General features: G+C 39.6%; 1 protein-coding gene across 8 annotated transcripts in view; it reads right to left on the bottom strand.

Moving 5' to 3' along the window:
* The window catches only part of GBF1 (golgi brefeldin A resistant guanine nucleotide exchange factor 1), a 127,349-nt gene that overhangs the window by 21,855 nt on the left and 84,168 nt on the right, over positions 1 to 21,326 (bottom strand). For 5 of the 8 annotated variants that reach the window (XM_081268342.1, XM_081268335.1, XM_081268336.1 and 2 more), the window contains 7 exons: positions 11,725 to 11,856; positions 6,388 to 6,506; positions 5,655 to 5,763; positions 5,102 to 5,162; positions 3,983 to 4,037; positions 3,178 to 3,276; positions 175 to 322 (listed from right to left, as the gene is read on the bottom strand). In XM_081268342.1, coding sequence (XP_081124468.1) covers positions 175 to 322; positions 3,178 to 3,276; positions 3,983 to 4,037; positions 5,102 to 5,162; positions 5,655 to 5,763; positions 6,388 to 6,506; positions 11,725 to 11,856 — 723 coding nt within the window. The remainder of the gene's footprint in view (positions 1 to 174; positions 323 to 3,177; positions 3,277 to 3,982; positions 4,038 to 5,101; positions 5,163 to 5,654; positions 5,764 to 6,387; positions 6,507 to 11,724; positions 11,857 to 21,326) is intronic. The other 3 variants (XM_081268338.1, XM_081268339.1, XM_081268337.1) reach the window with 2 other exon arrangements.

Here is a 21,326-nt window from a genome sequence, read left to right as displayed (position 1 = left end):
GGTTGCTCAATGGTCACAGTCTGATTTAACCCAGAGTTTCCCTTTTTGCTACTAGCAAAAAGATCCAAGCTCCTCAGTTGGTTTGTCTTTCATTTCAAAATCCCCGAGAGAGACAAAAAAAAAAAAAAAAAAAAAAAGATTTTCTTCTACCTGGAAGTAGTCCAGAACACTCACCAGTGAGGTTTGAGGATAAGGTGGTTCCAGTAGGGGCAGGCAGCTCTGTACCTGGTGTGACTTTGGTCATATGACGTGGCGGCCGGGGGGATCTCTTCTGTTTCTTCCATTTGGATGAATCACTCATGCCTCCTGCTCTCATTTTCAGCTGGAAATATCACACTTCATTAGGACTTAAATTAAGAGTATTTGAACTAAGACTCTATCCCTAGAAATCTCTCTTCATTTAGTCCTTCTGGCCTCTAGAAAACAGCCTATAACCCCACATTTGTGCTGGAGTTAAGAATCTAGATCATCAGTTTATGTTCCTGTTCCTCTAACATGGCTTTTACATTTGCCATTTCAGGGTGGCATAGTAGCCTATGTGTAGAAAGTAACATTCTACTTCGGGGCAGGAAATTGACAGGGCCAGTTGTCACACTTATTATCACTTGCTTCCCTAGGTCCTGGGTGTTACATTAAGCAGGCTATCTGACAATGCATGACTATAGACAATTCATGACTCTCTTGCAGGAAGGGTAAGGGCAGGTTTCTTTTGCCATTTGCCTCAGATCTATAGGCTTATGGACTCCTGGACTTTCTTCCTCAACTACTCTACAAAACAGCCACCTATTCCTAGTTCTTATCTTCTATGAGAGGCTACTCTTTCCTGTCCAGACTTGCAGCTTTCTTATTGCTCTATAGATTGGACCTAGACCAAAAACATATCTTTTACTCTCTGGAATTTCCACATCAAATAGGTCAAAGACGGGATGGGATTGTGGCTCAGTGGTAGAGTGCTCGCCTAGCATGTGCAAGGCCCTGGGTTCCATTCTCAGCACCACATACAAATAAATAAATAAAATAAAGGTATAAAAAATTATATTAAAAATTTATACTAAAAAAAAAAATTGGTCAAAGACTAATTTCCTTAGAGTTAGGAAAGGAGTGGCATTCCAGGTTATTTGTGGCGTTAAGGATATAGGGTCATATTATGCTGCTACCTTGCTCTCTGCTGCTCCCAATTTTGGTAGCAATGGGATCTCCTGACCTTTTAACTGTTGGTCTTTCTATACGCAATTTTAAGAAAATTGTTTAATCCCTTCTGATATCTGGGGATAGGCTCCCTTCTTCAAGCTCCCCAAAACTCCTAGAGCTTGGGTAATCTTTGATCTCTTGCTTAGGAATCACATAATTCTTCTTTCCCTACCCAAAACTCCTTTCAATAAAGGAGACAGGCACAAAAGCTGAGCCTTTCCCCCAGCTCTTAATAACAGCAGCAGCCTCACATTAGATTTACACTCATGGTCACTGCATCTCCAAAATACCTGCAATCATATGCCTAAAAATGAGCTTCAAGTGTTCTGAGCTCTATAACTAAACAGGAAACAGAAGGATGCTCTTTCCAGGAATCACTGGAGCTCAGCCAGATCAAGTTATGATAAAAATGTTCAGGGAGAACAGTGAGCCAAACAAGTTGAAGAAAAAGAAGCTCAAGAGATCAATGAGGGGGCTGGGGATGTGGCTCAAGCGGTAGCGTGCTCGCCTGGCATGCGTGCGGCCCAGGTTCGATCCTCAGCACCACATACCAACAAAGATGTTGTGTCCACCGAGAACTAAAAAAAAATAAATATTAAAAATTCTCTCTCTCTTTAAAAAAAAAAAAAAAAAAAAAAAGAGATCAATGAGGAAAAACAAGGACCTCCTGGCTTTACTGGTATTTGTCGCTGAGCTTAAAAAGTTCTAACAACTATATTCACTTTTATGAAATAGCTCTTCTCCCCAGGAGGTTCCCACATTTCTGTCCTATTTCCACTAAGAATGACTATCATCACTGATATTCCCTCCATATTAGGATCATTCTTTGTTTCCCGCTATCATCTGCAAAGGTAGTTCCAACCTGGTCATTTTAGTGAGTGTTCTTGGCCTGCTAGCTAGAGTAGTTGTGAAAAGGCTGTCTGTTCTCACAAATGCCTCAACTTTTTAAAAGTATAGCGGTGTTATCTGTCATTGGTGCAGGGTAGGCAGTAGGCGTTCATGGAACTCTACCCTACTTTATCTGTACAAAACTGTATTAAAAAGGCCAGCAAAATCTTTATGAAAAAAGAGCAGTTCCTAGGTTAATAATCATGGCAGCATGCTGGGTAGCCACCAAAGAGACCTACAACTTGAGACTATGCAAGCACACAAAGGAAACTTGAGACAATGCATTCAAAAAGGACACAGGCCTATATACTACCTAGGTAGGGAGACAAACAGACAAACACACACAGAGAGTTATTTTTATCTTCAATAACTGAGATGTCACCATCCACACCTTTGGCATGCATATTTTTGTGGTAGATAGCCCCTACCCATCTTTCTCCCTCTTCCTCCTAGGGCAATGATATGGGGACTTGGATAATTTTTAGCCATAAGCTCCCATGCATCTTGACTTTGAAGAGACAAAGGGCATCTTTACAGATCCCAAGGTATTCCTAATGTTCTGGGGTATCCTGGCACCAGATTTGTTTTTTATTAATCTACAGATATAAATCTCAGAATAATCCCTTTAACTGAAACCAAGAAATAAAAAGTGCCCCACTAGATGGACTATCTTTTCCCTCCAAACCCAGTTCAGGTATCCCAATTGACTTGGGGACTGTTGTTCAATCTCTTTATGCCAGTTGTGAGACAGGGAGAGGGTAGAAGAGGAAAGGGTCTTGCTTGGAGGTCCCTGTAGTTCCCCTATAAAGGGTGTATCTTCAGCCTCCCCACAAGATGATAGTAGGACCCAGCCTCTATAGATTCATTATATGAAATTCAAGGGTTCCTTCTGCCTCCAGGCAATTAAGAGGCCCCAGGAGAATTCCCAACACTGCAAAGCTACAAACACATGCAACTCTTCCAAAGCCAAGCTGTGTTACCAGGGAAGGGTAAGTTGTGCTCTACACAATAGAAATGGGACCCAGGTGTTACATATAAAAATAAACACTTAAATAAATAAATAAATAAAGGGGAAAGGAGAGGGAGAGGGAGAGAGACCTTGAGGTTCTTAAAGAGTAGTACCCTCTCTAACTGGTTCAGGGCTTTGGTCTGCTCCCCACTACTTAGCTCCAGTTTGTTGAGGAGACATGGAGAAATCTGTGAAAGACAGGCAAACGCACGATTTAAACAGAGTGAAATAAACTCAGACACAGGCCAACAGGGCACAGGGCAGGAATGGGAATGGATGGCAGGGGACAGGGGAAGGTCAGGTGCATGCACTGAACAGCCAACGGTTATCTCCATGGGTAGAGTCTTTTAGGGCTACAAGCAGAATCCTCATCAGAGGCCTGTGAAGTCCATGGCTTTAGTTCAAGATAGAAAGAGGCCATCCTTCTGACCATCATTCTTGTAGCAGTTTGAGAATCCTTTGATTTGGAGTTTGACTTGATTTATCTCTTCAACAGAGACTATATAGCAGGCATGTGGCCTGTCTAATCCAGTATTAGGGTAGGATTTGGGGCACAGCTTCTCTAGGATACCTACCTGCTGTCAAGGATGAGCCCTGAGGGGATGGCTGGACTTTTACCTTTGTCAACATACATTTTTTAGCCAGTCTGATGGACTTACTCTATTTCCATAAAGGACTGGCTCACCAGTTTATGTGGTGGATCAACAAAGGCCAGAAAGAAAAAGTTTGGGAAGGAGTAGCATCTGGGAGAGAATAGATTTCTCAATAAAGGACAGCAGATTCCAAGCAGAACTGTCTAGGCAAAAGCATGTCTTTGCTAAGCAAGGGCCACAGCACTGAAGTTGGAAGATTAAGGTTTGGATGAGGGATAGCATATCAGCTTGCAGATCCTACCTTCTTCATGTTGGTCCCCACATAACTCTTGGGTTCTTCTTTAAACTGAGGTAACCTACAAGATAGAGAATCCCATGGACTATTATTGCCAACTACAGCCAAAGGTGCTCTGTATCAGAGCATCCCTGTCTTTTAGTAAAATCTAGTTAGAGAAGCAGGCTAATTTCACTCTTGAGAGTTTTATCAAAGAGCCAAAGGAATTGGGGGATATATGACTTGGACAAAGAAGGTAGTCACTAGAGCAAGGTGACTAAGTGCCCTCAGAGTGGGGAGCCTCTTTTCATCTTTGGAAAGTATTGCTGAAAGCAAAGAGATGGGGAGAGGGCAAACTATCAAAATCCCAGGAGACTAGGCATACAGCAAGAAGTAAAAAGCCGGTTCAAGTTTTGAAACCAGTAAATTTGAGCCTAAGGAGTAAGAAACTCCTTGTATCATGGTCTGGGGTCAGTCTAGTCTAGATAATAAGGATTATTATCTATAGATCTGAGAATGAAAAGAAATTCCAGAGGGAGGTTTTAAAGCCATCAATTCAGCTCTTCTCAAAGAGAGTCTACTGAAAGGACATACATGAAATAGGCAGTTAGGTCTATTAGGAAAATGCCCTAGTATGAGGCCTTAACTTGGGAAATCAACTATATTGGTTTGCCTGGGACTGAGGGATTTGCCAGGATGTTGAACTTTGTTAAAATCAAGACAGTCCTGGGCAAACCAAGATGAGGGATAGAAGATCAGCTCTCATGATTGGTGGTCACCCTAGCCTAGCTTTCTCCCACATCAATCAGTAACCTTCTCCATACTCTTTTAAGTTTGACTTATTTTCTGGATTCTCTTTCCCAGCTGCTACCAACAGAGAAACAGATACAAGTTTAGAAAGCAGAACTAGGTCTGTCAGCCTAGAATAAATAACACTCTGCCTCCTCCTCCTCCTGAGGCTAAATCAGCTCCCTATTCCTTCTCCCTTGCTCACTAACCCTGGGCCCAGAGAACTACGCCGATTCATAATCCCAGTGGCCTGTGATGTGGCTGTGGGGTTGGACAAGTCCCTGAAGTGGCTGTATGGAAGCAGGCAGACTCAAGAGGCCTGGGCAGCAGGGCTGAAGCAAACAGCAGCAGGTTTACCTTGTGAAGAGCAGCTGCACCATGTCTACGAGAGTGTGCTCTGCGGATTTTCTCAATAACTCTGCACAGGCAAAAACAAATAACACAGGTGTCATTACTTGCTGTGCTATTATCAGGAGGCTTCTCAGAGCAGACTCCCCTCCAAACCTTGTTTACCAAGGATTATGCCAAACTTATTAAAACCAGCTCCAGCTCACCCTGGTAGCCATAATCTCACTGGCCCACTAGGTGGCACTACTGAGTCAGGGAAAAGGGGGGCACTATAGCCATATTCTCTGGTGTTGGCAGGCTGGTGTCAATCCCAGAATCCCCAAGGAGGGAGACTTGGTGCTGGGGCTGAGTCAGTCTGGGATCCATCCCTACACTCCTATCTTGGCATAATGGGTTGAGGTCTCTATTTTAGCTTTCACAGCTGTCTACTAGACATTTCTAGATCTCTATGGTTCCACAGGGTAGAATTTTCCATCTCTTTGGGGTTCAGAGACAGTATCTTATGTGTACACCCAATAACTGGCCCCAGAAATCGTGAAGGAGCCAGTATTCAAGTACCTACCACTGAGCCTCATTTCAAAGCAGATCCGGAAGCAAGACTGCATAATCTCACACACAGATTCATTGGTTAGGTGGGCACCCACTGGGGTTAGTAAGAGAGTCCTCAGAACCTGTCAGAACAAAGAGAAGATGGCAAAGAAGGCTGGGTAAAAAGAGGTTTACCTGTGGGAAGAAAAGCTGCCTAGTAACTGTCCAATCTCCTAGTGAAATACTGAAGGGCGAATTTTTATTATTTTAAAAGTTGTTATTATTTTGCAACACCTGGGGTCTCACACATGCTAGGCAAATGCTCTACCACTGAGCTACATTCCCAGCCCAGGAGCGAGTTTAAAAAAGGGTTAGCAAGACTGGCAAGCTCACTTTGGCCTGATAGGAGAGTCTCTCCAAAGCTTGGCTTGGGAACTGTTTCTTCCCTCTGTAAAACCCTGACATAATTCAGAAGTAGTTCCAGCCCTAGCCCACAAGCCCAACAGATGGACAAATACAGTCTGCCAGAGGTACAAGTGTATTAAGGGCTTTCGGTATTTGATATCAATGCATTTAAAGCTTTTAATTATTTTCCTTAGAAAGAGCTTTTACTTTGGGTACCCAAGCTGCTTGTTTGGAAATAAAGTTGGTCCCTAGGCTCCAGTAGAGTCAAAACATTGCTCCATGCTGCCTGCTGCCTTAGGTAAGTAGAACTGTGGCACCAGTCCCTAGCCATTATCCTAATTTGCTTTTCCCCTCCAGCTTACCTGAAGGATTTTCATCAGGACAACCTCATCACTGGCAGGATCTGTGCCCACAAAACGGGCGTGGGTGACGGCATCTGCCATGTTTTCCATGCCCTCTGCTGTGCCCTCATGTGTGGGATCTGCTCCAGGGGAGTTAAAAAAAAAAAAAAAAGGAAAGGGAAGAATAAACGTTATGGAGAAGAGAGAGAAAAGGAGATAACCTGTCTATGGATTGCTTTAAGAGACTCTGATTTTCTCCTCTCCAGTTCCTAAACCTATGGTTCCTTGAGTACCTAAGGATTTTTGCCTCAAATTGGCTTTAGCAAGTTCCTCAGCACAATCCTACTAGGTAAAACAGTACTTCCTAAACTTAGGTATGGGAGAATTACCTCGTAGTACTTTATTAAACATACAAATTACTGGCCCACTTACAGAGTTTTTGATTTTGCAGGTCTAGAGTGGGGCCTAAGAATCTACATTTCAAACGATATCCCAGTAAAGTTAATACTGCTGGCAAGGGGACTACATACTGGGAATCACCGGCATTAAGCTACTCAATTTATAAAGGTAGGACTTGGAAATAATGAGTTTTGGGCCTAGAGAAAGCACCAACTAGGGACAGAGCTTAGAATGACAAAATTATAGCCTTTCTCTTTGCTTCTCTCTCTGGTGGCTTTTGGAGTTGTATTTCAGGCACAACTGAGGTGGAGGAGAAGAGGGAGGAAATGAATGGTCACTGCCACCAAATAGTCCTATCTGGGTGCCATATGACAGCAGATCAGAGGTCTTTCTGGTTTCTTTCTTTTTTTGTAGTACTGGGGATTAAACCTTGGGGCACTCTACCATTGGGGCTATATCTATATCCACTTTTTTGGGGGTAATGGGGATTGAACTCAGGGGCACTCGACCACTGAACCAGATCCCCAGCCCTATTTCGTATTTCATTTAGAGACAAGGTCTGAATTGCTTAGTGCCTCGCTTTTGCTGAGGCTGGCTTTGAACTTGAGATCCTCCTGCCTCATGCTCTGGAGCCACTGGGATTACAGGTGTGCACAACCATGCCCAGCTCTATATCCACTTTTTATTTTATATTTGGAGACAGTGTCTTGTTAAGTTGCCCAGACTGGCCTGGAACTTGTGATCCTCCTGCCTCAGTCTCCCAAGTATATGGGATTATAGACATGTACCACTGTGCTCAGCTCTTTTGTTTCATTCTTATTTAAAACAACATGGCCCACTGATCAAGAATCTTATTGCCAGCTTAACCAGCCAGGTATTAGGAAAGAAACTAAACAAGCTAAACAGGACTGGAGGCTAACCAGTTGGGGAGTAGGAAGAATTTCATCTGTGAATAAGAAGAGGGGAGAAATTGGAGGTCACACAACCAGCATTAAGCTGGAAGTGAACACAAATGCTGCCAAGGGAGAACTCTGCTCCCACTCCTATGTTAAATAGCCACAAGGAGTAGGCCAAGAAGTTGCCTCCATCAAGACCTATGGGAGTCCTGCAGAACTGCCTGGATTGCTGGCTCTAGCACCACGTCTGTTCTGAAGGACTTTCCACTGATGTTTTGTCCTGAAAGGAGAGCATAAGTAGGGGAGAAAGGCAGGCACATCATAAAGCTCTAAAAGTGACAAGAGGAAAACTGCTCCCAAGGTGGCATGGTGTAATGAAGGAAGCACCTCCTAATCTAAAGTGGTAGGAGTCAGAAGACATTCTTGCCATTTTCTCTTTCTTGGTACCTAAAGTTAATGGAGTTCCTCTAAAGAGAATGGAGATGGCTGAGAGACCCAAGCATTTTTCCTGCAACAATGAGCCAGAGACTATCATTAGTTTAAAAGTAGTTTTCATTTGTTTTTTTTTTTCTTTTTCTTCTTCAATGTAGTCTCTGACACTGTATCAAAGACTGTCCTACTTATAGCATGCCTCCACTGAGCATCAAGAGTGGCTACTTGAGAGGTTATGCAGAGGGAAGCATTTCATGATACACAGCACAACAGGGTGACCCAGCTCCTCTTCCTATCACCCTATTTCCTCCCGTTTCTCCCAATCAGCAGAGAAAATTCTATACTCTCAGGCCCTTGTCCAAGCCTTTTCTCATAGTCCTTATTTAGGCCTATAGTGCCTACACAGGAAAGACACGTCTTTCTCAGTGTTGTGTGGCATATCTGGGCTCAGTGAATGGCAGCCTTGCTTTCATTTCACAAGGCTTCTGGGGTTCATTTTTTCTTTTCTTTCAGTAATCTCTTAGTTAAGGTGGTTTAATCTCTACTGATCTCTTTGTATTCTTATCCCTTGAGTTTGAACAAAGCAGCAAAGTTAATTTTCTAAAAAGGCAGGTATTAGTGACAGGCCTTTAGAACCACAGGCAGGGCCTTTCAGCAAGCTGGGTAGAGTGGCACAAGTCTTGATCTACCAGCTGTGTGTGGCCAAACCAAAGGCCAGTCCTTGGAGTAGCACCTAAAAGAATTCCAGGAGCCTGGAACTACAGGATTCAGAGGTGTGGGATGTTTTTTCTAGGAAGGAAGCCTCCAAAAATAATCATTTGTCTTGAGACCATTTAACAGACCTTGTCCTCCCCTAGATCCTATCCTCAGAATGTCCTTTTCTGTCCACTCTGGGGCCAGCTTCAGGGAAATTTGCCAACTTCATCTGGCTTTCATACACTCCTTCCTGCTCTTATTCTCATGCCACTGCAGTCACCACCTCCAGCATTCTCTTTTCCCACCACAGGAAACTCCAATGACCAGCTGGCCTAAGTTCTCCAATGACCAGCCTGTCTGCCAAGTTCAGGAAAGGGGGAGAGCAACACCAAGAGATCAGAAAAAGGCATAGAAGGGCAGCTGCTGGACGCTGTGAAGAGATGCGACCTGCAGGTGGTGCTCAGGGCAAGGCTGGAAGTGGCTGGGCCTAATTTTGTTTAGGAAAAGTGTGAAACTGGGACTAGTGCCCTCAGAGGCTGATGTACCTATTCAGAACCCAAGACTCCTGCTTAGGATCCTGAATGCTTTAGCTAAGCAAATCCAACTTTCTAAAAAAGATAAAGGTTTTTTTATTGCTCTGAATAGAAGGCCATTTGCTTTTCTAGCTAGCTATAGCCCTGAGCCTTATATTTTCTTTGTCTCCCTTCTTAGAAACAAAGACAGCTGTTTTTTTTTTTTTTTTTTTTTTTTTTTAAATGTTCCTCATCCTTGCACATGGATTGGTAATAAGGGAAAAAGAATTCAGGATTCTAAGTGACTAGACCAAATGAAAAAGAATTAAAAGAAAGAAAGAAAGAAAGAAAGAGAGAGAGAGAGAGAGAGAGACACCATAAACAAATTCAGAGATCAACTACTGACTGGGTAAAATGTTTGGCCTAGATTGGAAGCAAAGACTTGTAATACTGTGATAGACAATGGGTTGATATCCCTAATATACAAAAAAGCTTAACATATTAATAAGAAAAACCAAAACAACTCAATGAAAAAAGAGGCAAAGGAGAGGAAAATCTAACTTTTAACCTCACGGAAACCAACACAACAAAATACAGTTTGGTTTTTTTAACCCACCAAAGTGGCACACAAAAAAGAAAACTGATAAACATTCAGAGCTGAGAGCAGAGTGGGGAAATGGAAACTCTCAAATATTGATGGGGGAAATAAAGGCTGCAACCTTTAGGGAAAGCAACCTGGTAATACCTATATAAATGTGATATGCACCTAGCCTTTAAACCAGAAATTCCAAGTTCAGAAACATTTCATACAAAAGTAAAATTAGTAAATAAGAACATATGAACAGGGATGTTTATTTCAGCTTTATAACGGCCCCCAAAAGAAAATAATCTAAATATTAAATAATGAGTCAATGAATTGTTATAACATGGGACTCTCATAGCTACTAAAAAAAATCGTATCAGAGGCAAAAAGAGAAGAAATGGGGAATTATTGCTTAATCATTAGATTTTCTATTTGGAGTGATAAAAAGTTTGGGAAATAGTGGAAATATTTGGACAACACTGTGGATATAATTAATTCCATTGAATTATATACTTAAAAATGATTAAAAGCAAAAATTTTGTTATTTATTTTTTACTACAATAAAAAAGATAAATCAGATGGATAATTTTATCTTGTATGTTTAAATTAACAAAAAAGAAAATAATAGCACATAATCCTTTTTGTTTTTTAAAAGGGGCAGAACTTCATATTTATATACACGCAGAAGGTGGTATAGAAGGTATAGAAAGATTCAAACCAAACCGGGTGTGGTGACACATGCTTGTAATCCAGTGACTAGGGAGGCTCAGGCAGGAGGATTACAAATTCCAGGCCCTAAGCAACTTAGTAAAACCAAATTGTTTAAAAAAAAAAAAAAAAAGGTTGTGGGGGGTGGGAATGTGGCAATGTGAGCTCAGTAGTTAAGCATCCTTGGGTTAAATTCTTGGTACCCAAACCAAAAACCAAACAAACAAAAAACCCCAAAACAGATTCAAACCATTATTTACCTATTTACTTATAGAAAGACTCAGACATGGGCTGGGGCTATAGCTCAGTGGTAGAACACTTGCCTTGCATGTGTGAGGCACTAGGTTCGATTCTCAGCACCACATAAAAATAAATAAATAAAGGTATTGTGTCCATTTACAACTAAAAAATATTAAAAAGAAGAAAAATATTAAAATATTAAAAAGAAGAAAAAAGAAAACTCAAGACACATGGGCTGAAGTTGTGGCTCAGTGGTAGAGTACTTGCCTGGCATGTGTGAGCCCTAAGTTCAATCCTAAATAGATAAATAGATAAATAAAATAAAAGATCCATTAACAATTAAAAATATATATAATTTAAAAAAAAGAAATATTCAGACACTATTTACCTAAGGAAGGGGCTGGAACATTGAGAAAGAAGAGAGACAATTAACTTTTCTTTCAGATACTTCTTTATTATCTGTCTTCTTACAATAAGAATACATTAATATTTGAAAATATAACTTTAGGGATGGGTATGGTTCAGTAGAAAAGTGCTTGCCTTGCATGTGTGAGACCTTGAGTTCAATCCCCAGCACCACACACATACAAATAAATAAATAAAGATATGCATACATACATTTATATAAATAAAATCAGATCGTACCCTTAACTCTCAAAGCATTAGAGAAACCACAGTCCTAGGGTAAACTTTTGTCCCTCCCATTCTTGCCTGTACAACCCCATTCAATTAGCATGATGAGTAACAATAACAATCATATTTCTCTTCTACAAGGAAAGAGATGGCTGAGAAACATTTTCCAGTATCATCAGCTCATTGACTAAGGCCTCAGCAACCCAAGAGAGGCAAGAAATAAAGTGCTATAGTCATCTAACAAAGTATAAGTTCTTACCTATAAGTGCATAGGACAGGAACTTGTTGACAGAGGTAAGAGCCAGTCCAGTGATAGGGCCAGTGGTATCTTCTGAGCGAATCACTTCCAGAAATGGACGAAGGAATACATTGGGCTCAATTTCTGAGAGTTCTATGACGAAAAAACAAATAAAGATAGAAATCAAATGAACATCTAACAAAGGAAAAAAAAAAAAAGCTAAACCCTAGGAAAAAAGCTAACTCCTAGAAAAAGGTCCTTCTTGCATGTGCCATGAGGCTAGAGTTCTTCCTTCCTGGTATCAATCTAGCTCCCCCTGAATTACCTTGAACCAAGTCCCAGATACTATACCATTTTACCTATAAATTTTATCTGTAAAATTTTTGGTTTGTAGGAAGCAGTGGCACACACCTATAATCCTATCAACTCAGGAGGCTAAGGTACGAGTCTTGCAATTTGAGGCCAACCTCAGCAGCTTAGCAAAAACATGTTCCAAAATAAAAAGGACCATGGATGTATCTGAGTATAAGTGTCTCTGGTTTCAATCCCTAGTATGTAGCTCTAAAAGATTAATAATTTTTGAAAGCACAAATGTTTTAAAAAGTTAACAGTAAAATTGTCAAAATGGTAAATTTTGTTATATACACACACACACAGTAATTTTTAAAAAAATAACAACAGTTCTTTAATATAATTGAATATTACAACTCAATTTTCCATGTCCATTTCACCCCCAACCCTGCAGTGATATATAGGTAAACTTCTTCTGAGGTACAGAAAACATAGCCAAAGAAATCCCAGGGTGGGCTCCAGTCTTTATGTAAAGAGATTTTTCATATCTCTTTACTATTATGGTCAAGGTCACTTCACTTAAAGAGTGTGGTCAATCCAGAAGAGTGAGGGGAAACCTTGTTTATAGTCCCTTGTTGAAAAATAAGTTTAGGGCTGGGGCTGGGGCTGAGTGGTAGAGAGTGCTTGCCTCACACATATGAGGCACTGAGTTCGATCCTCAGCACCATATAAAAAATAAATGAATAAGTAAAGATATTTTTATGTGTCCATCTATAGCTTAAAAAATTAAAAAAGAAAGAAAGAAAGAAAGAAAAATAAGTTAAAATAAACAAAAGGCTGAGCAGTCCCTTAGTCATGGAACATTCTTCAATCTTGGAAGTTCCTTACCACTCTGTCTCCTTCCCGCCTAGAGGAAGCAGAGAGAGCTACCTTCCCTGAGATAAAGGGGCATCATAGTCTTTATTTTACAATAAAAAAAATAAGGCTCAGATAAGATTCATGATCGGCTTCAAATGACACAACTATTAAGCAGAGATGGGACTTGAACTCAGTTTATATGGCTCTAAAATTTATACAATCATTACATCGTATACTCCTGAATTTAGAATATTTCATGCCAGGTCAAAGGAACCACATTACACTGAACTTGCTCTCTACTCTGTCCAGAGTTTAATTTATTTTTCTAAACTTCACTATGTTTTCATCTTTCAGAGCCACTTCCCTAAAAGGCATCCTTCCTAAAAATGGCCAAAAAACATTTAGGGAAGTGATCCAGGCAATCTTATCTTTACCACAAAAGGAAGTTGGGTTTCCTAAGCATCTTCATTTTCATGCAAATATAGATAGGTTCCCACTCAATTCCTACCACCACCCACCCCTCTCTGGGTAAACATTTCCTGGGACTGGCTGCTCTTCAGATTAATTAATTGGCAGATTGGGTAGCATTTTTCAAGCTTGTCTGTACAGTGAGTGATCATATCAGCTGTATAAAACCTACTTCTCATCTACTACTATATCCACCTAGAGATGTACAATTTTCAGGAGAAAAAAGTAGGAAAAAACCTCTGTGAATGGGATACACACAAGCTGTGGTGGGGAGGTGGAGAGTTGAGATGTTAAGGAATATATTTGGGGAAATTTTTTTTATCTCTTATTGATTTTATTTTTTTAATACATTAATACATGACAACAGTATGTATTAAATACATACTACATATTACACATATAGAGCACAATTTTTCATATCTCTGTATATAAAGTATGTTCATGCCAATTTATGCCTTTATACATGTACTTTGTTTTTGGGGTGTTTTTTTTTTTTTTGCATTACAATTCTTAATACACATATATACCACAGTTTTTCATATCTCTGTTTGAATATAAAGTATGTTGACACTCAATTCAAGTCTTCATACATGTACTTTGTATAATGATGTCCATCACATTCCACCATCCTTGCTAATCCCCTGCCCTCTCCCTTTCCCACCCACCCCTCTTCCCTATCTAGACTTCATCTAATCCTTCCATGCTCTTCCTCCCTACTGGACTATGAGTCAACCTTGGGGAAACTTATTTTAAAAGCACATTTAAAAATTAAAGTCATTTAAGGGATGGGGTTGTGAATCAGTGGTAGAGCGCTTGCCTAGCATGGGTGAGTCACTGGGTTCGCATCTCAGCCCCACATATAAGCAAATAAATAAAGATCCATCAATAATAAAAATATTTTTAAAAAATTAAAGTCATTTAGTCTTGCTTTCAGAACACAAATGCATTATGTACTATTTGATATATCATTTAAAAAATGGTCATGTTTAGCATATTTGAGCTAAAAAGTCTAGAAGAAAAAAATCTTAGAGGGAACAGACTTTCTGTTTTCATCCAGTTGTTATAACTATATACTTCCTGGCTTCCTTCAAGTGAAAGTCTAGGACAGGTTTTCAGCTAGGGTCCATACATTCAGGGTTATAACTTTTGCCTTTCTTTGTTGTTTGTTAATTAGGTAAGACCAACTCTCTTTATGAGTGATTCATAAAGTTCTATGAATTTTAGCGCATATTTAGATTTGTGTAACTACCACCATAAACAGGAATACATAATAGTTTCATTACCCCAGAAAACTCCCTCTGCCCTCCCTTTGTAGTCATACCCTCCCTACCCACCAACCTCTGACAATTGCTGATCTGTTCTCTTTCACCATAGTTTTATCAAGGAGCTCATAAGGAACGGTATCACAGAGCATGTAACATTTTAAGACTGGATTCTTATACCCAGAAGTGGTATTTCTGGATCAAAGGTAAGTGTGTTTAGCTTTACAGCTAAAATATTTTTAAGAATTATTTTTAAGCCCTACAAGTCTGCATTCCTTCCAGAACTGAAATTTTTAGCTTCCCTGCATCCTCTCCAATTAGCTTCCCTGCATCCTCTCCAATCCTTGGGATTTTTAGCTTTTTAATTTTTTTTTTTTTTAGTTATAGATAGACACATTACCTTTATTTATTTATTTTAATTTTTATGTGGTGCTGAGGATGGAACCCAGTGCCTCACACATGCTAGGCAGGTATATACTATTGTATACTACACTGAGCTAAAACCTTAGCCCCTATTTTTATACAAGCCATCCTAGTTGTTAGATAGTAGTATCTCCACATGGTTTAAGTTGGTATTTCCCTAACGGCTAAGGATGTTGAACATCTTTTGATGTGTTTATCTGCCATCCAAATATCTTTTTGCGTGATGTGTCTGTTCAAGTCTTTTGCCCATTTTTAAACTAAATTGGTTTGTTTTCTTTCTTTTTTTCTGAGAGAGAGAGAGAGAAAGAGAGAATTTTTTTAATATTTATTTTTTAGTTTTCAGTGGACACAACATCTTTGTTTTATTTTTATGTGGTGCTGAGGATTGAACCCAGCGCCCCGCGCATGCCAGGCGGGCGAGCGTGTTACGGCTTGAGCCACATCCCCAGCCCTTGGTTTGTTTTCTTACTGTTAAGTTTAGAGATTTCTGTATTCAAATACTTTAATGGTGAGATAATTATTTACATATTTTTTCCCAGTCTGAACCTTGTTTTTTCTTCTCTTAATAGTATCTTCCACAGAGCAGACATTTTTATTTTTTAAAAAGTCCAATTTATCAATGTTTATTTTATGTATTTTAGTGTAATGTCTAAATTCCCTCTAACTCCAGGTCAATAAAATAGTCTCTCATGTTTTCTTCTAAAAGTATTATAATTTTACATTTTCCATTTAGATCTGTGATCCATTTTCAGTCAAATTTTTCTGTAAATGTGAGGTTGAGGTTCATTTGTTTGCATGTGGATATCAATTGATCCAATACCATTTGCTAAAATCATTTTTTTTTTTTAAAACAGTACTGAGGGATTGAACCCAGGGCCTGGTACATGCTAGCAAGTGTTCTACCACTGAACTATAGCCCCAGCCCATTTTATTTTTCATTTTGAGAAAGGATCTCCCTAAGTTGCTAGGCTGGATTTGAACTTAAGATCTTCTTGTCTCAACCTCCCAAGCAGCTTGGATGCAGACATGCACCCTGTGCACCACCACACCTGCCTGCCATTTTAGATACCAAATTCTCCTTAGGACTATACTTTTTTAAGGAGTTAAGGAGTTATAGGGGATTCTTTCTTGGGGCTCTCCTTTTTCTAGGAACTACCCCTGTTACCACTCCTTTTTTATTTTGTGAATTGAGTATGCTATGAAATGGAACATCCATTATTTCTAAGTTTATTGAGCATTTATTTTATTTTAAAATTTTATTATAAAGTTGCCATCCATCACAAGGAGACATGTGGCTATAAAAAATATTAATCCTGCACTCTAGGCTGAAATGCAACTTTACCAGAATAATGCAGCTTTTGTATTAAGTGTACAGTTGGGAAAGATGACAGACAGACAGGCAGATATTGTTAGGCAAACAGGTGTTGGTTGGGCCCAGTTTCTGTTTGTTTTGTGGAGTTGTCTCAATTTTTTCAGGATTGTTCAAATCCAAATTCAGCTGTTTTGAGAGTTTCTCTGGGCACCTTTCAGAATAAAGTAAGGTGTGACTTTTCAGAGTAAAGATGCTCCCATGAACTTTGTTTACATTCTACCTCACAGACATGTATTTAGAGGCAGCAATGGTAAGCAATTTTAGTATTTAGCCTCATCTATTAGATTTTTGATGCCTTTGTTTTCCTTATCAATAAAATGGGAAATGGGCTGGAGATGTGGCTCAGTGGAAGAGTGCTTGCCTCAAATGTATAAAATTCTAGGTTCGATACCCAGCCCCACAAAAACAAATAAAATGGGAAATGTCCCTTATGGTCAAGTTCTTGATCCCACTGATTTGAGGGTAGCTGAAGCAGAATAAGACTCCTTAGTCTTGGTGTCACTAAGAATTTATTATATGCTATTGTAGTGACTACTTCTAAGGGAAAGAGAAAAGTTGCTTAGTAGTGTTTTATATTATAGCTACTGTTTGGGGAGCCTCTGATTCTTCTTCAGTAGCTTTGGCTATTGACTTTTAGGGCTTTATTATCTATAGACTTGCTAATGTCAATTCACATTTTTATTTTTTATTTCCTTTTTCCTTCATGGCTCCTAGAGAAGACCAGACAGGGTGGTAATTAATAAACTTATAATTGTCTTCTTGCTGCCATTGAACAACTATTTTATTTATTTTCTGCAGTGCTGACAACAAAATTTTTTACTAGGCTGAGAAGATTTGGACTGAAAAAGCTGCTTCAAGTGTAATGGGTGCATAAAGCTGGGTTGAATTGCTATGTTGTAAAGTAGAGCAATGGAAGTTTTTAATTTCTCCTGGGCTTTCAAATTGCCTGCATAAGTTTGGACTTGATAGTGTATAGTGCATGCAGAAAACAGCAAGGCAAACTGAAGGGCTACAGTAGCTCTGGTTTGCCTGTATGTTACAACCTAATTGCTTTCCTTTCAATATGTGCCAATTTCCTCTAGAAGGAAGAGAACTACTGTTTAGAGTTGATATGCATCAAACTTGTGCTTTCAGTAAGGCAGATGGATCAGTCTGTCCTTGGGCCTCTGTGTATGTTTGAGGCCAGTCCCTGTGGGCCTCATTTAGCCCTGCTGGCCTTGTTAAAGGGAGCCTCAATCTCCCTCTTGGATTAGGAATGAACCTAGGCAAACCTAACAATTTTGTTAGTTCTACAATCAATAACTAACAGTGTTTAGTCACTGGTTAGGAAGAGAAAAGAAACAGAAGAAACTTTAATTCTATGATAGTTGAGTTCAAAGTTTGTATTTACTATTTTTGTCATGCACTTAGTGAACCTATGCAATGCATGGTATAATATTTAAGAGTATAATGCATTGTTTAAGAGCAATGGCTTTGGGGTCAGCAAAACCTGGGTTCAAATTTTCTGCCATTTACTGTGTGACCTTAGGTAAGTCACTTGACCTCTTATAGCCTTGGTTTTCTTATTCGTAAGAAATGGAGACTGCAATGCTATTTCTCATAGTTATTGAAAAAATAAAGTAGTCTGTGAATGATAATTATATTTTGAATTTTCGGTTTTTTTGATACAGGGTCTCTCTATTTCCCCAGTTGGCCTTGAACTCTGGGGCTCAACAGATTCTCTTTTCCTCAGCCTCTTGAATAGCTAGGATTATATACTTTTGACACCATGCATGGCTTAATATCATGTTTTATAATTTATGTGGCTACTGCTGATATCTGAGGCAAATTAAGGTTTGTCCTGGGCAGTGGAATAGCAGCTCCTAGAAGCAAGCTAACCTGGCTAGTTAGTGGGATTGCCCAAGATGGAAAACTCATTCCTGTTCCAGTCAGGATTCATGTATTATATTGGACAAAATCATGCAATAAACTGTACTGCTTTTAAACATCAACAACAGCATCATCATCATCATCTTCATCATCATAATCATTATGATTTTTGGTACCAGCGACTGAACCCAGGGGTGCTTAACCACTGAGCCATATCCCTAGCCCTTTTTTATTTTTTATTTTGAGACGGTCTCACTAAGTTGCTTAGGGCTTAGCTAAATTGGCTTTGAACTTGCAATGCTCCTTCCTCAGCTTCCCTAGTCACTAGGATTACAGGCTTGACTGACTGTGCCCAGCTCTTTTCTTTTTAAAGACAAGGTACAATCTGACCTCAGGCTGACCAGGGTGGCTCCATTCAATAAAGCTCCATTTCAATAATAGAAATTGAGTATTTCAAGAAAAAAAATTTACTGAAAGCCAGCTGTTATTGGTTCCACATGCTGTCAAGGATTTTATCCCTGGAGAAATGCATCCTTCTCTTATCCTTTCCCTAAGAAGAGATAAAGCTACTAGAGACAGAGAGGTAGCCAATGTCCTGAGAAGGGGTTCAAACCAGAGAGCATGTATAAATGCCAAAACCCTTTTTCTTTCTCGGTCATCTTGAATCATTCTGTGCCAGTTACCTAGAGAGGACGTGTCCTTATGTCATTTCTGGCTAAGGTTGGTGCCTCATGAACATGACTTTCTACAAATAATTATGCATCAATGACAATTGAGGGGAAAGTATAAAATTATGACTTCTAATCCCTGGAGTTTTCGGACTTTTAAGTTTAACCCCAAAGAATGTAAGTACAGGAACTGTTCATGTGTAAGATTTGGTTTTTTGATTCATAAAAAACATACTGGGGGGGGGCTGGGGCTGTAGCTCAGCGGCAGAGCACTTACCTCAAATGTGTAAGGCACCTCAAATGTGTAAGGCACTGGTGGAGTACTTGTCTAGCAGATGTAAGGCACTGGGTTCGATTTCAGCACCACATAAATAAATAAAGGTACTGTGTCCATCTATAACTAAAAAAATGTATTTAAAAAAACTTTAAAATAACAACAAAAACATGTTGGAGTTGGGCATGGTGGCTGATACCTGTACACCCCAGCTACTCAGGATACTGAGGAAGGAGGATTGTGAGTATGAGGTCAGCCTGGGCAACTTAGCAAGACCCTGTCTCAATAATAAAAAATAAAAAGGGCTAGCAACGTAGCTCAGTATTAGGAGTGCCACTAGATTCAATCCCCAGTACTATATATACACACCAACAAACAAACCAAGCAAGCAAAAAACAAACCCAGAACAACAAAACTTTGGACTTTGAGAGAATAGATCAGCCTGAAAAGTTAATACTTTCAAAAGAGTTGTTAAAGGATTCAATGTAGAAATAATTTGTCTTAATGTAAGTGGTTGGTTCCATTATTCTCTACTGCAGGCTCTAAGTGGACCCATTCATCCCCTTTCTCCCTGGGTGCAGCAGTGATTAAGTCATTACCATAATTTCTCTCTTAAAGAGTTATATAATCCCCCCTCCCTCCTAAGTCTAGGAGTACCTGGAAGTGTTCATAAAACACTTGGGAAACTGCTGAATAAAGAAGAACATGGGCTGGAGTTGTGGCTCAGTGGTGGAGTGCTTGCTTCACATGTATGGGGCACTGGGTTCATTCCTCTATACCACATAAAAATAAATAAAATAAAGGTATTGTGTCCATCTACAACTAAAAATATTGGGGGGGGGGACAGCTGTCAGGAACTAAAACAAACAAGGCTTAGTCTCTTTTCCCCATTCCCCCACAGGCTGCCTTTGTAACAGGATATCTGCATTCACAGGCATTTACTCCTAAATTGTACCTTGCATTTAGAATCATAAGTTTTAGGGCTCCAAAGGGTCTTGAGGAATGTAATTAAATTTCTATCTTGACCTTCCCCAGGAAATCTCAATAGATTAAAAAAAAAAAAACTATGGCCCATAGATGTTTGGTTGTTTTTGTTTGTTTTTGGTATCAGGGATGGAACTCAGGGGTGCTTATCCACTGAGCAACATCCCTAACTTTTTATTTTTGTTTATTATTTAAGAATAATTTTAGTTGTAGATTAACACAATGCCTTTATCTTATTTATTTTTATGTGGTGCTGTGGATCAATCCCAGTACCTTACATGTGCTAGGCAAGTGCTCTACCACTGAGTTACAACCTCATTCCCTCTTTTTATTTTGAGACAGGGTCTTGCTAAATTGCTTAGGGCCCCACCAAATGCTGAGGCTGCCCTTGAACTTGCAATCCTCCTGCTTCAGCCTCCTGAGCTGCTGGGATTACACACATGTGCCACCACATCCAGAAATGTGAGGTATTTTTGCCCAAGGGTACACAGTGTCAGAACTAGGACTGGGAATACTGCATTTCTTTATTTCAATTTTCCTTTTGTAAAAGGGCAGGGCGCAAAGGCCTGTTTGGGTTTGAGCATTAATCCCAGTCTAGGAAGTATATAGCTCTGTGGGAGCTACCTTTGGCAGTTTTCTCTGGAATCAGTTCCTGAAACCAAGTTTAAATCCCCACCTGGCCATTCATAGGCCCAGAAAACTGAAGCTGATAAACAAAGATATGAGAAGTGGAGCTGACATTCCAAAGGCTTCTAGCTTTGCCAGTTTTAGTTTTACTCATCTGTTGGACTATTATTCTTTTTTTGTTTATTTTTTTTAAAGACGATTTAAAGAAGTTTTGTTATTTTTTATAGTAGCTCATTCATATATATAAATACCTTTATGTTATTTGTTTATTTTTATGTGGTGCCGGGGATGAACCCAGTGCCTTATGCATGCTAGGCAGGCTCTCTACCAATAAGCCACAACCCTGGCCCTTATAGTAGCTCTTTTTAAATCCTCTTGTTTCTTATTCTTTCTCTTCCTCCTCTTCTACCCTCTTCCCCTTTTACTCCTTCTTTTCTTGTTTTTTCAATAGTATCCCATTCTTATTACTTATCTATCTAATCTTTTGAATAAAACAGGTAGTTTACTTGATGTTTTATTCTTGCTGC

The sequence above is a fragment of the Spermophilus citellus genome (assembly GCF_964194105.1).
Source record: "Spermophilus citellus genome assembly, chromosome: 15".
In the NCBI taxonomy this organism is placed as follows: Eukaryota; Metazoa; Chordata; class Mammalia; order Rodentia; family Sciuridae; genus Spermophilus; species Spermophilus citellus.
The sequence above is the reverse complement of the archived record's forward strand: the minus strand, read 5'-3'. Positions and strand labels throughout refer to the sequence as shown.